Source organism: Medicago sativa, chromosome 3 (assembly GCF_051527215.1).
Source record: "Medicago sativa cultivar Bolivia chromosome 3, Bolivia_mono, whole genome shotgun sequence".
NCBI classification, from domain to species: Eukaryota; Viridiplantae; Streptophyta; class Magnoliopsida; order Fabales; family Fabaceae; genus Medicago; species Medicago sativa.
In genome coordinates, this window is record NC_140751.1 from 43,926,317 (window position 1) to 43,938,135 (window position 11,819).

Sequence of the window (11,819 nt, forward strand, 5' to 3'; positions counted from 1 at the left end):
ATGTCGAACTCGGATAGTTCCAGTGACCATTTCATCATCCGACCGGCTACATCTGGACGACCCAAGATTTTTCTGATGGGTTGGTCCGTCCGAACTATCACTGTATGTGCTAGGAGGTACTGCCTCAATCTTCTGGCTGCGGTGACGAGTGCGAGAGCCACCTTTTCAATTCTCTGGTACCTTGTTTCAGGCCCCAACAATGCTTTGCTGGTGAAGTATACCAGTTTTTGTCCTTCCGTTGTCTCTCTAATGAGGACGGCGCTTACCGCGTCAGAAGAGACGGATAGGTATAGGTATAGTATTTTAACCTTGGTCGGGTCGCGATAGCACTGGTGGAGCAGAGAGCGTTTTTTTGAGGTGCCTCAAGGCGGTTTCGCACTCGTCCGTCCATTCGAACTTCGTTTCTTTCCTCAAGAGTTTAAAGAAAGGAAGTGCATGTTGAGCGGATTTAGCCACAAACCTAGAGAGAGCGGTCAGCATTCCGTTGAGTGTTTGGATGCACTTCTTGGAGTGGGGTGTTGGAAGCTCAGTAAATGCGCGACATTTATCTGGGTTCGCTTCAATTCCTCTTTCTGTCAGATAGAAACCAAGGAACTTACCCGCTTGGACCCCAAAGGTGCATTTTTCTGGGTTGAGTCGCATGTTGTACTTCCGAGTTTGTTCGAACACTCTTCTGAGATGGGCGGCATGATCCACCTCCTGTTGGGATTTTACGATCATGTCGTCCATGTAAACTTCGAGAATGTCGCCCAGAAGTGTCTTGTCATAGACTCTGTTCATCATACGTTGATAAGTAGCCCCCGCGTTTCGTAGACCGAAAGGCATTACATTGTAGTAATAGTTCCCTGATTCGGTCATGAAGGTTGTTTTCATTTTATCTTCTTCAGCCATGGGTATTTGATTGTACCCAGAATAGGCGTCCATGAAGGATAAAAGTTTATAGCCGGAGGAATTATCTACGAGTTTATCGATGTTAGGAAGAGGATATGCGTCTTTAGGGCAGGCCCTATTGAGATCGGTATAGTCAACACACATACGCCATTTTCCATTAGATTTCTTGACAAGTACAACATTGGAGAGCCATGTAGTATATTTGGCCTCGGAAATAAAATTTGCCTCAATGAGGTCTTTTACAGCTTTTTCTGCAGCCTCTGATTTTTCAGGAGACTGCTTTCTACGCCGCTGAGCTACAACGCTAACTCTGGGATCTACTGTCAGCTGGTGACAAGCGACGCTAGGGTCGATTTCGGGCATGTCGGCTGCGCTCCATGCGAATAGCTCAGCGTTCTCTCTGAGGCAGGCGATCAGCTGGCTCTTGAAAAGTTCGGGGAGATCCTTGACAATTTTGAAGTTCTTTGAGGGGTCGCTTCCAAAAGGGACCAGCTCGAGCTCACCATCAGGAACAGGTCTAAGAAGTTTCGAGTTGAGCGGATCCTTCTTTTCCCGTTTTTGTTCCTTCAGGTCTTCCTTAGTGAACCTGGGGTCAAGCTCGACCAAGTTGGTGTCCAGAGTACTCGCAGCAGCTTTCCCTTTGTCCTCAGCAGGTTTGTTGGATTGGGAAACCGAGTTCTGAGATCTGTTGGCTTGGAGGAAACATCTTCTTACAGCTTCGATGTCTCCATTAAGGGAGGCGATGATGCCATCTTTCGCATGGTATTTCAACTTCAGATGAGCGGTTGAACATGCGGCCACCAGCTAGGCAAGCCTGGTTCTCCCTATAATGCAATTGTAGAGAGAAGGGCAATCAATCACCAAGAATGGGATCTTTATTGTTTTCTTGGCTTCTCCCTCGCCGAAGGTGACCAGTAGCTCTACGTACCGCCATGGTTGAGTATATGAGCCGTTGAAGCCGTAGAGTTCATCCCCAACGTAGGGAGAAAGGTTTTTCTCTGTTAGTTAGAGAGTTTTGAATAGGCTGGTGTACATGAAGTCGCATGAGGCCCCTGTGTCTATCAGGACTCGTCGGACATCTGCGTTGGCCATCGATGCTCGCACGAGCAACGGAATGGCGGAATTCGAAGCCTCACCAGGTAGTTCAGAGTCATAGAACGCCAATGGTGGCCTTCCTCCTCGAGTGGAAGGGGCCATGGCATTGACGCTCATGAGCTCCTCAAATTTCCTCTTCATGTTGCCCATGGAGATGTTTAGCGTTCCTCCGGTGATGATGTTGGCAGTAGGGAACTGCTCCCAAGTGCATGAATAGGGGGTGATTTCCACGTTGTCAGGGAAATCAGCGAGATGCTCTACGGACATGGCAATGGTCCTTCCATGCTCAGAACCGTCACCGATGAGCTCGACCACTTTCCTTTCTGCTTCAGGATTTTTCACGTAATGTTTGAGTCGACCTCTTTGGATGAGGAGTTCAATGGCATCCTTCAGATGGATGCAGTCATCGGTGGTGAGTCCGTGACATTTGTGGAACCAACAAAATTTTGTTTTGTCGATCCCTTTCCTCTCATGAGATGGAGCCTTTGGCAGCTTGATGCCGACTTCTGCTAGATCGGCTACTGCGATCTCGGCGAGGATTTTCTCCCTTCAGATGGCCAATGGAGTGTACTCGGTGAAGTGGCCGCTGGGCCTCTTGCTTTCCCGAGCAGCTTTGCTTTCCTTCTTTTTCTCGTGGAAAGGCTTTTTGGAGGATTCAGCGGCAGGCTCCTCCTTCCTGACTTTGTTGAGGTTGTCCGTGTACAGAGCCTCTTCGTAGGCAATGTAGATCTTTACGATCGCTAGGAACTCGTTGAGGGTCCTTGGACGATCTAAGAGGGCATCTTTCTTCACGTCGGACTCTTCGCGCAGACCTTTGGCGATGAGGTATAGCTTCATCATTTCGTTGGCGCCTCGTACCTGGACAGCTTCTTTGTTGAACCTCTCGATGTAGTCTCGGAGGGGTTCGCTTCTTCCTTGTACGATGGCTTCGAGGGAAGCCACCGTTTTTGGTTGCGTCCTTGACGCGGTGAAATGGGTTGTGAACTCGTTGCAGAGGTCGCTCCAGGAGTCGATGAAGTTTCTCCTCAAGCTCTTAAACCATGTGACCGCTCCTCGCCTCAGCGTGGTGACGAAGAGCTTGCACTTGACGGCACCTCGCACCGACCTGTAAGTGAGAACTGCTTCAATGTTCTCGATGTGCTCATCAGGATCGGTCGTCCGGTCGTATGAGTTCATTTGCGGAGGTTTCTCCAGTCCGCGGGGAATTGGAGCTTCTCGGATGCGTCGCGTGAATGGGTCGTAGACGTTACGGTCGTTGCGGGTATCACGAGTGTCCTCGGAATCAGAAGGAGACCAAAAGCCTCTGCCTCGCCTAGGTGGGGATCTTCGCGGGGGAGATCTCAGGGGAGATCGTCTTGGTGGTGATCGCCTAGGGGGAGATCGTCTTGGTGATCTCCTTGATGACCTCCTGGTGCAGCTCGGAGATCTGATGCTTATGGAGCGTTGATGGGATCTAGAGCGGGGCCTGTGAGGGCTCGTTCCCCTTCTGCTACGTGTCGGGGAAGGAGTTCGCCTGGTGGGCATGATGTGTCGCGCCTGCTATAGATCCATCAGGCGTCGGTTCTGTTCCTCGATTAACGATGTCTGCCGTTGAACTGTGCGGATCAGGTTACCGACGAGGATGCTGGTTGGCGTGGCGTCCTTGGGTGTCTCCATAGGTCGCGGGGGACCTTGTAAAGGCCTTTGCTGGAAAGGAATAACGTGAGTTGGTTCCTCCCTGTTTGTTTCCACAGGGGAAGGTGAAGACGTCATGCCATCCTGTTGAAGGACGTGCACTTCACTTCGTAACTGGGAATGAGCACCGTTGGTAGTCATGGTAGTTTTTATGGAAATCTTTGGTTTTTAGGGATATAAAAACGGGGAGCTTATATATTTCCCACAGACGGCGCCACTGATCGTACCTGATCAGAAGGTGACTGCCGGTGCTTTGAATGCGGTGGTTGTGACGGTGGTGGAATACGTCGGGATGCTTCTTGGAGCGGATGGGGGGTGTGAACCTGCAGGCACTCCGACGCTCAAGTCAGTAGAGATCAGAGAGTGAGGGTTTTAGAGGAAGAAAGAGTTCTACCTTGGGGACTGCATTGAGTCCCCTATTTATAGAGGTGGAGGGCTGCAGAGCCGTTGAGGAGGCACACCTGGCTCTGGCGGTTATGAAATCGTGGGAAGTGTAACCGCAAGAGAGTTTATTGCGGGAACGTGCAGAATGTGCAAAGAGACGTTGGGGTTCGTTTGAACCGGTCTCGTTTGCTTCATGCACCCCCCCTCGCGGGGAGAGGGTACGTTGCGAGCAATAATGCCAAACGTGGAGTTTGGGCTTTGAAAGATATTTGGCCTAAGTTAATGGGCCAAGAATCCTTTTGGCCGGTCCAGAACATTCCTTATTTTACAAATAAAAAATCCATTATCTTAAACACAACAATTGATAGATACCACTAGATAAATTTCAATGTTGAAAAAGACCAAGTTCTTGATGCTCTTTACAAAAAAAACAAAATATTTCCACCTCAATCAATCCCCGCATAGGTAATAGCAAAATCTCATACAGTTAATGCATGATATGTTAAGCTTTTTCAGTAAAAAAATAATTATTGCAAATGAGATAATAAACAGAGTAATAATCAACATCTAACTGTTACCAAACCTCACAAATAAAAAAAAAAGGAATTACCAAAATCGACTAACTTCCAAGAGAAGAAATGGATTTCAAGAGGGTGATGAGTTGAGGTTTACCTTTGTTAACATGTCAAGATCAAATGTCATCAAAGTGTGGAAGATTTAAATGTAATCTCAGTGTGTTAAAGATTTCATTTTTCTTATTTTTGTTTATCTTAGTGTCATATGTCTTTGTTTTTTTTTAATTTATGTCATGAACATTAGTATTAAGTGTTAAGTGTTTTTAAATATGAACTTTAGTGTTAAGTATTAAGTGTTTTTTAATTTCCTATGTAACTATTCTTGTCATGAACTATTAAGTGTCACTTTGTATATGTGGTAGTTAATGAAAGTTTCTCTTAGTGAAATGAATGTATTTATTTTCCGTGACATATAATATCCAATAATTCAAACTGTTTTTTACCTTGCTACTAATTATAAAAAACCAAAGCATATAATAGTACATAATGTCCATGCTTCTTAAAAGATGCACTCAATGTAAGGTCTACTCAATAAAAGGTATCTCTTACAAATTATATATCACAAGCAAACTATTGAATGGTAAAATCATGTCATGAATCACAAGGAATCTTAATAAAACTTACTAAAAATTAATATATTTTACATCTTTATTCAAACTATACAGGTTAACTTATCTCTACTTGAGACCTTCCCTCAAAAACCAACTCACTTTTATCATTATCATATATTTCATTTACACTCTTATAAATATTTTCCTTTCAATCCACTAACAATGGAGTCAAGTTCTTCCTCTATTAGTCAACCACCATCAAATCAAAGAAGATGAGAGAGCAGCAGAGCTCCATTGATGGCAATTAAATCTAATAGACCTTCTTTTTTAACTGTTTGCACATAAGTATTACTAACATAACTTATTAAATTTTCTCAATATATCTTTAAGGAGTTTTATGTATATAATATACAACTAACATTCTTTATTTTATTTTCCAGATGATTTGCGAATTAGATCCACTTTTTGTTGCAGAATATTTCGACGAACTAGAAGAACAATGGATTCTACAAGATGGCATTGGAAATCATCATCAGGTTGTATTTAACAACATCCTCACTGTACCAATACTTACTACCGGTTGGGGTCAATTTAGAGATTTTTATCATATCAAAACAAATCCACTTATGTCTTTCACATATTTAGGTAATAGTGTATTCCAAATCAAAATATTCAATGGTTCTACACCAACAAATGAATATCCACGTTACCATAGGTTGACTACTAGCATTACTCGAGATCTAACGTTTCAATTCACCATTCCAGAAAATTCATCGATTACTTCAAAATTGGTAAGCCTTTTAATATTTACACTAATTATGTAATACTCCCTCCATTCCTATATGTAAACACCATTTGCCTCTAATAAAATGGTGCTTACATATAGGGACGGAGGGAGTATTATTTATTAACATTTCAATTTTAATCAACTGTTTAAATATTTTACTATTTTATCTCATTTCATTGGTTTTGCAGATTTTACCAAATGATCTTGGCAACTTTTTACAAATTAAAAACCATGAATATCTTAGATTATGTGGACCAGCTAACACCGTCACAATATGCAAATTACTATTCAAACATGATCCAGAAACAAATACAACAGCTGTTATAATTGGAAGTGGATGAAGAAGATTTTGCTCATGCAATCACATTGCTCCTGACACTCATCTAGAATTTAAGTGTGAACTTGTGATGGAAAAAAACATCGTTATTGTATTTAGATTAACTAAACGATATTAAAAAGTCTACTATTTTTATTACTATTATTAATCTGTATATTCGTCTTTCTACGTATTTCTTATAATAATTTAATATTGCATTTTCATTTTAATTAAATTTTTTTTTTCACTTACTATCATATCTATAAATCTCATTATAGTTACATCAAATATCTACTACACATATAAAATAAATACTTTTTAACTATTGACAGATATTTAATATTACTTATCCAGCGAACCCTGCCGAAAGGCACAGTGAAGCCGCACCGTTTAGCGCGGCGCAACCGCGCTACCTGTGCGGTAGCACGGGTACCTCGACTAGTTTTACCATTGAAATCAACATAATTAATCATTTCCTTAATAATCGTGCACGAACCTTAAACGACTAATATTGTGAGACGGAGGGAGTATGTGTGAGCTCCAACAATTAGGTTATTTGACTAAAAAAACAAAACATTTTTTTATGAGTTTTGCTAACCAGTGTCCTAAGTGCAATGGTTAAGGAATTCATTACTAGAAATTTTGTCTTTGAAATGCAAAGTTTTACTCTTGTCTTACCAATGATTACACATGAAAAACGGAGAGAGTATTAACAGACGTTTGAGTTGACGCAATCAAATTTCAAAAAATAATTACTATTCAAATGTTTTAAAACCCAGATTGGTAGTCGACCCAGTCAAGGCACTAGGTCACTGGGACAGTGGTCGGACCAATGGGTCACTGGTCGGACCGCATGACTATTGACCCTGTCTTTATAAAAAAAGTCATGACATAAATTTCATAATATAAAAGTTAATAAAAAAATTCTATGAAAAAATTAATAAAAATTCACACATTTAGATAATTATCGAATATATATCAAAATCATATTCACATTAACAAGAAAAACTAAATGGAAAATATATTTTATAATTATCAAATAAATACGTGAGATATTTATAAACGTGAGACTTTATACTCATGAGACTTTATCATATATTAATAAACGTGTGTGTGTATACTCGTGAGACTTTTCTTTCCAAACTCGAGAGATATTTATATCATATATTAATAAACATGGGTTGGACTTTTCTTTCCAAAAGTACCCTTAATTTTTAATTTTAATTTTAAATACAAATAACACATGTAACAAATATATAATAATAAATTTAATTTAAGGAGAAAACTTACACACAATTCCTTATGAATTGTTCTTACTGTTAGCCAATTATAAATTAATAACACGTGGATTACTAATCCATGTCACTAATCGTCCCCGTTAACCCTCTTTTACCTCCGTTAACCACAGATTGTTGATACCTCTAAGAAAGGAAAGCGAGGGAGACCAAGAAAAACCAAGAGTCCTAAAGACATCTCTGGCATCAAAATTCAGCACAGGAACACTGCAGATGTTAGTGAGGCTGACTCTGACATAATGTATACCAGATCCAAAACACACAACACCAAACATACCTCTCAATGAAGTACAACTATTGGAACATTAGAGGGGTGGATACCTCCACTTTCGATATAACCAGAAGAATTCCATGGCATGGGTTTGCCTTGGTTTAGGCTCTAGTTTTGTTCACTGTTGCTTTGCTTCTTTGTGTTTGAGTCTTTTATGTAGCCTGGTTCTATCCTTAGTAGCAGGGTGTGTTAGGCTACTTAGGAAGTGACATTGCTTTACTTCTGGTCTTTTATGTTTAATTGGGTATTTGCGAAGTCCCCCCAATCTTGTACCTTTCCCTTTTCTTTTATTGCAATTCTCTATCTTTATAAAAAAAAAAAAAACACAAATCAAACTCGCAAAAAACTAACACAAAACAAAAACTCCTGTTACTTTTTTATCGACTAATTTTATGTTGTACATCTGTGTTATTCCCCTCAATACAACCGATAAGGATTGCCAAGTATTTTCATATCCCTTCCACAAAAAACACTATTTCCATATTATTTTATTACTTCCACAAAAAACAGTATTTCCATATTATTTTATTATTCTATTAATATAAGTTACTCTTCCTTAGCCTTTGATCAATTGTAACACACGTTAGCAAAAATTAATGGTAAATATTAGACTTTAAATCCTCTAAAAAAAGATTAGTAACATACGTGAGATTGGACTTTAAATCCTCTAAAAGAAAGATTAGTAACAAATGTGAGCAAAGAATATTGTTAAAGATTGGACTTTAAATCCTCTAAAAAAAGATTAGTAACATACGTGAGATTGGACTTTAAATCCTCTAAAAAAAGATTAGTAACAAACGTGAGCAAAAAATATTGTTAAAGATTGGACTTTAAATCATCTGAAAAAAATAATAGTAACAAACGTGAGCAAAAAATAATAATATTAAATATTGGACTTTAAATACTCTAAAAAAAGACTAGTAACAAACGTGAGCAAAAAATAATATTAAAGATTGGACTTTAAATCTTCTGAAAAAAAGATTAGTAACAAACGTGAGCAAAATATAATGTTAAAGATTGGACTTTAAATCCTCTAAAAAAATATTAGTAACAAACGTGAGCAAAAAATAATGTTAAAGATTAGACTTTAAATCCTCTAAAAAAAGATTAGGACTCATAACATTTCAGAAATTAGATTATTAGAGATACAATATTACAATCAAATTTGTTTTACTATGTCCTTGAATGACACTTGAATCTTATTAAATTTTACATTTTAGTTTTGAAAAACTAATCAATTAAAGAGTGTTATTTTATTTTATCACAATATATTATTGGGGCATTATCTTCTCTTTTTTTTTAAAAAAAATTACAAAGAAAAAAGATAAAAAGAATACAATATTATATTGTTGTACGAGTCAATTTTATTTATTACTTTTATAGTTAAACATCAAAAATTGACTTGTAATAATTGTTTTAAATTTCTACTAACATGAAAAACAAAGTCACTTCAATTAATAGAATTTCTAAATTACACATACATCTCTAAAAAGAATAATTACACTTTGATATTTATTAAAAGTAATAATATATTTTTCCAAGTAAATACATATCATATCTGCATATATCATAGAATTTAATAACATAAGAGATCTTATACAATGTATTAATTATTTTGAAGATGAGTGCTTGGTTAAAGAGTTGTGTATTTTCCAAGGGGTATAGCAATAGATGTAATTTAATGCAATTCATGGTTTCTAACAAATTTTTTTGAATTTCAAATTGAAGAAGTGTTGGAATGAAATACATAATTAGGGTTAGCACTTAGCAATTAATGTGGATCATTTGAAGGGAATTTTCTAGGTTTAGTTGTTGCAAACCTAATAAGATTAAAGAGTAAGGGATTCTGCTGTCTGTGTAATTTACCACGGTTTAGGTTTTTTTTAGAGAAACACTGTTTAGGGTTTGCTATATATATCCGAGTTTTCATGGAAATTAGGGTAGCCAAGTTTGCATGGAAATTAGGGTATTATGTTTGTAAACGTATTAAATAAGTGTACAACAACTTGTCAAAAAAAAAAGTCTACAAAAACAATAGATATATACAAACGATGACACAACATGATAGGAATAAAAACTCATCAGCGAGGGGAAATATTAGGGATTGCTGCATTTTAGAGGGAATTTGTTAGGTTGAATTGGTGCACTGCATTTTAGATGGAATTTGTTAGGTTAAATTGTTGTTAACCTAATGCAGCATTTTAGAGGGAAATTATTAGGTTTGCTGCAGACCTAATAAAATTAATAAATAAGGATAAGGATGAGCGGGAAAATCTCTTATTCATTAAAGTTAACCCGAACGCAAAATGTTGCCCTAGATTTAACCTAACTTCATTGCCCAATTTTACTATATTAACCCTATTTAATTAACCCTATTTAATTTAATCAAAATATAATTTTCGTATGCTTCTGAAATCAAAAACAACAGCTCACTCCTAAATATCAACAAATCGCTCCTATTTTTTTTTTTGAAAAAACAGATTGCTCCTATTTTGTTTGCAAGACAAAAATCTCTTATTCATTAAAGTTAACCCGAAAGCAAAATGTTGCCCTAGATTTAACCTAACTTCATTGCCCAATTTTACTATATTAACCCTATATAATTAACCCTATTTAATTTAATCAAAATATAATTTTCGTATGCTTCTGAAATCAAAAACAACAGATCACTTCTAAATATCAACAAATCGCTCCTATTTTTTTGAAAAAACATATTGCTCCTATTTTGTTTGCAAGACAAAAATCGTTTCCTACTAAACAAATAAACATAAGAAAAAAACAAATCACTCCTATTATTTCCTTTAAACAGATCGCTCCTATCCTTTCCAACCTAGTTATCCTATTTTTGTTGAAAAACAAAACAAAAATCGTTTCCAAATAAAATCGACTCCAAACCATCAGAACCCTTTTATTTGTCTTGCAATTTTCTCTTCTCTTATTTCTAAAAGTTAACCCGTGACGCAGTATTAACCCTAGATTTAACCTAATTTTTTCGCGTGACTTTATTATATTAACCCTAGATTTAATTTATGCAAAATGTCATCTCTAATTTCTAAATGTTAACCCGTTACGCAATATTAACCCTAGATTTAACCTAATTTTTTCGCGTGACTTTACTATATTAACCCTATATTTAATTCATGCAAAATGTCATCTCTTATTTCTAAATGTTAACCCGTGACGCAATATTAATATTACGGTATCAAGGACGATGTCATGGAAAATTATGTTATGGTACAGTACCAACGTCTATGCTTCTTAATATTATGAAATACTATATGAAAATCATGACATTCATCTAAACTATTTTACTACCTATTACCGTCAAATATTACCTTCCATATGACTCGCGCGTTAGCACGGGTCGATGGTCTAGTATTAGGTTAAATTGCTGCAGACCTAACAAAATTAATAAATAAGGATATGAAATGAAATTGGTGCGATGAATTTTTTTAGTATTAAATAAGTGTACAAAATATTTCCTTAAAAAAAATATGTACAAAATATTGTCAAAAAAAGGCAAGAGGATAGAAATGAAATTGGTGCGATGCATTTTTTAGATGGAATTTGTTAGGTTAAATTACTGCTAACCTAATACAACAAATGAGCGGGAAAATATTAGGTTAAATTGCTGCAGACCTAACAAAATTAATAAATAAGGATATATCAATAATTTCCATTAATATTTTAAAATTTAAAAATTTTAATCAAAATTATACAAACAAACATAATAAAATAATCATATCGTGCCCGTCTTTCCGCTGGTATATATAGTTCATATATATATATATATATATATATATATATATATATATATATATATATATATATATATATATATATATATATGAGGGCTGCTAACTTACATCCACCTAAAAACACTAAGACTAAGGTGCAAGTTAGCAACTTTCACTAATTTACATCCACTTTCATTTCATCATTCCAAATATTGTTTCCTTAAAATTTTGTCTTTATTACAT

The 11,819-nt window shown here is 36.7% G+C and overlaps 1 protein-coding gene across 1 annotated transcript; it reads right to left on the minus strand.

Annotated features, from left to right (window-relative positions):
• Positions 1 to 1,896: 1,896 nt before the first annotated feature.
• LOC146937585 (uncharacterized) lies at positions 1,897 to 3,510 on the minus strand. The gene is made up of 2 exons (XM_085749468.1): positions 2,579 to 3,510; positions 1,897 to 2,533 (listed from the first exon to the last, which is right to left on the minus strand). Exons 1-2 carry the CDS (start codon positions 3,508 to 3,510, stop codon positions 1,897 to 1,899), a joined length of 1,569 nt encoding a protein of 522 aa, XP_085605594.1.
• Positions 3,511 to 11,819: the final 8,309 nt, after the last annotated feature.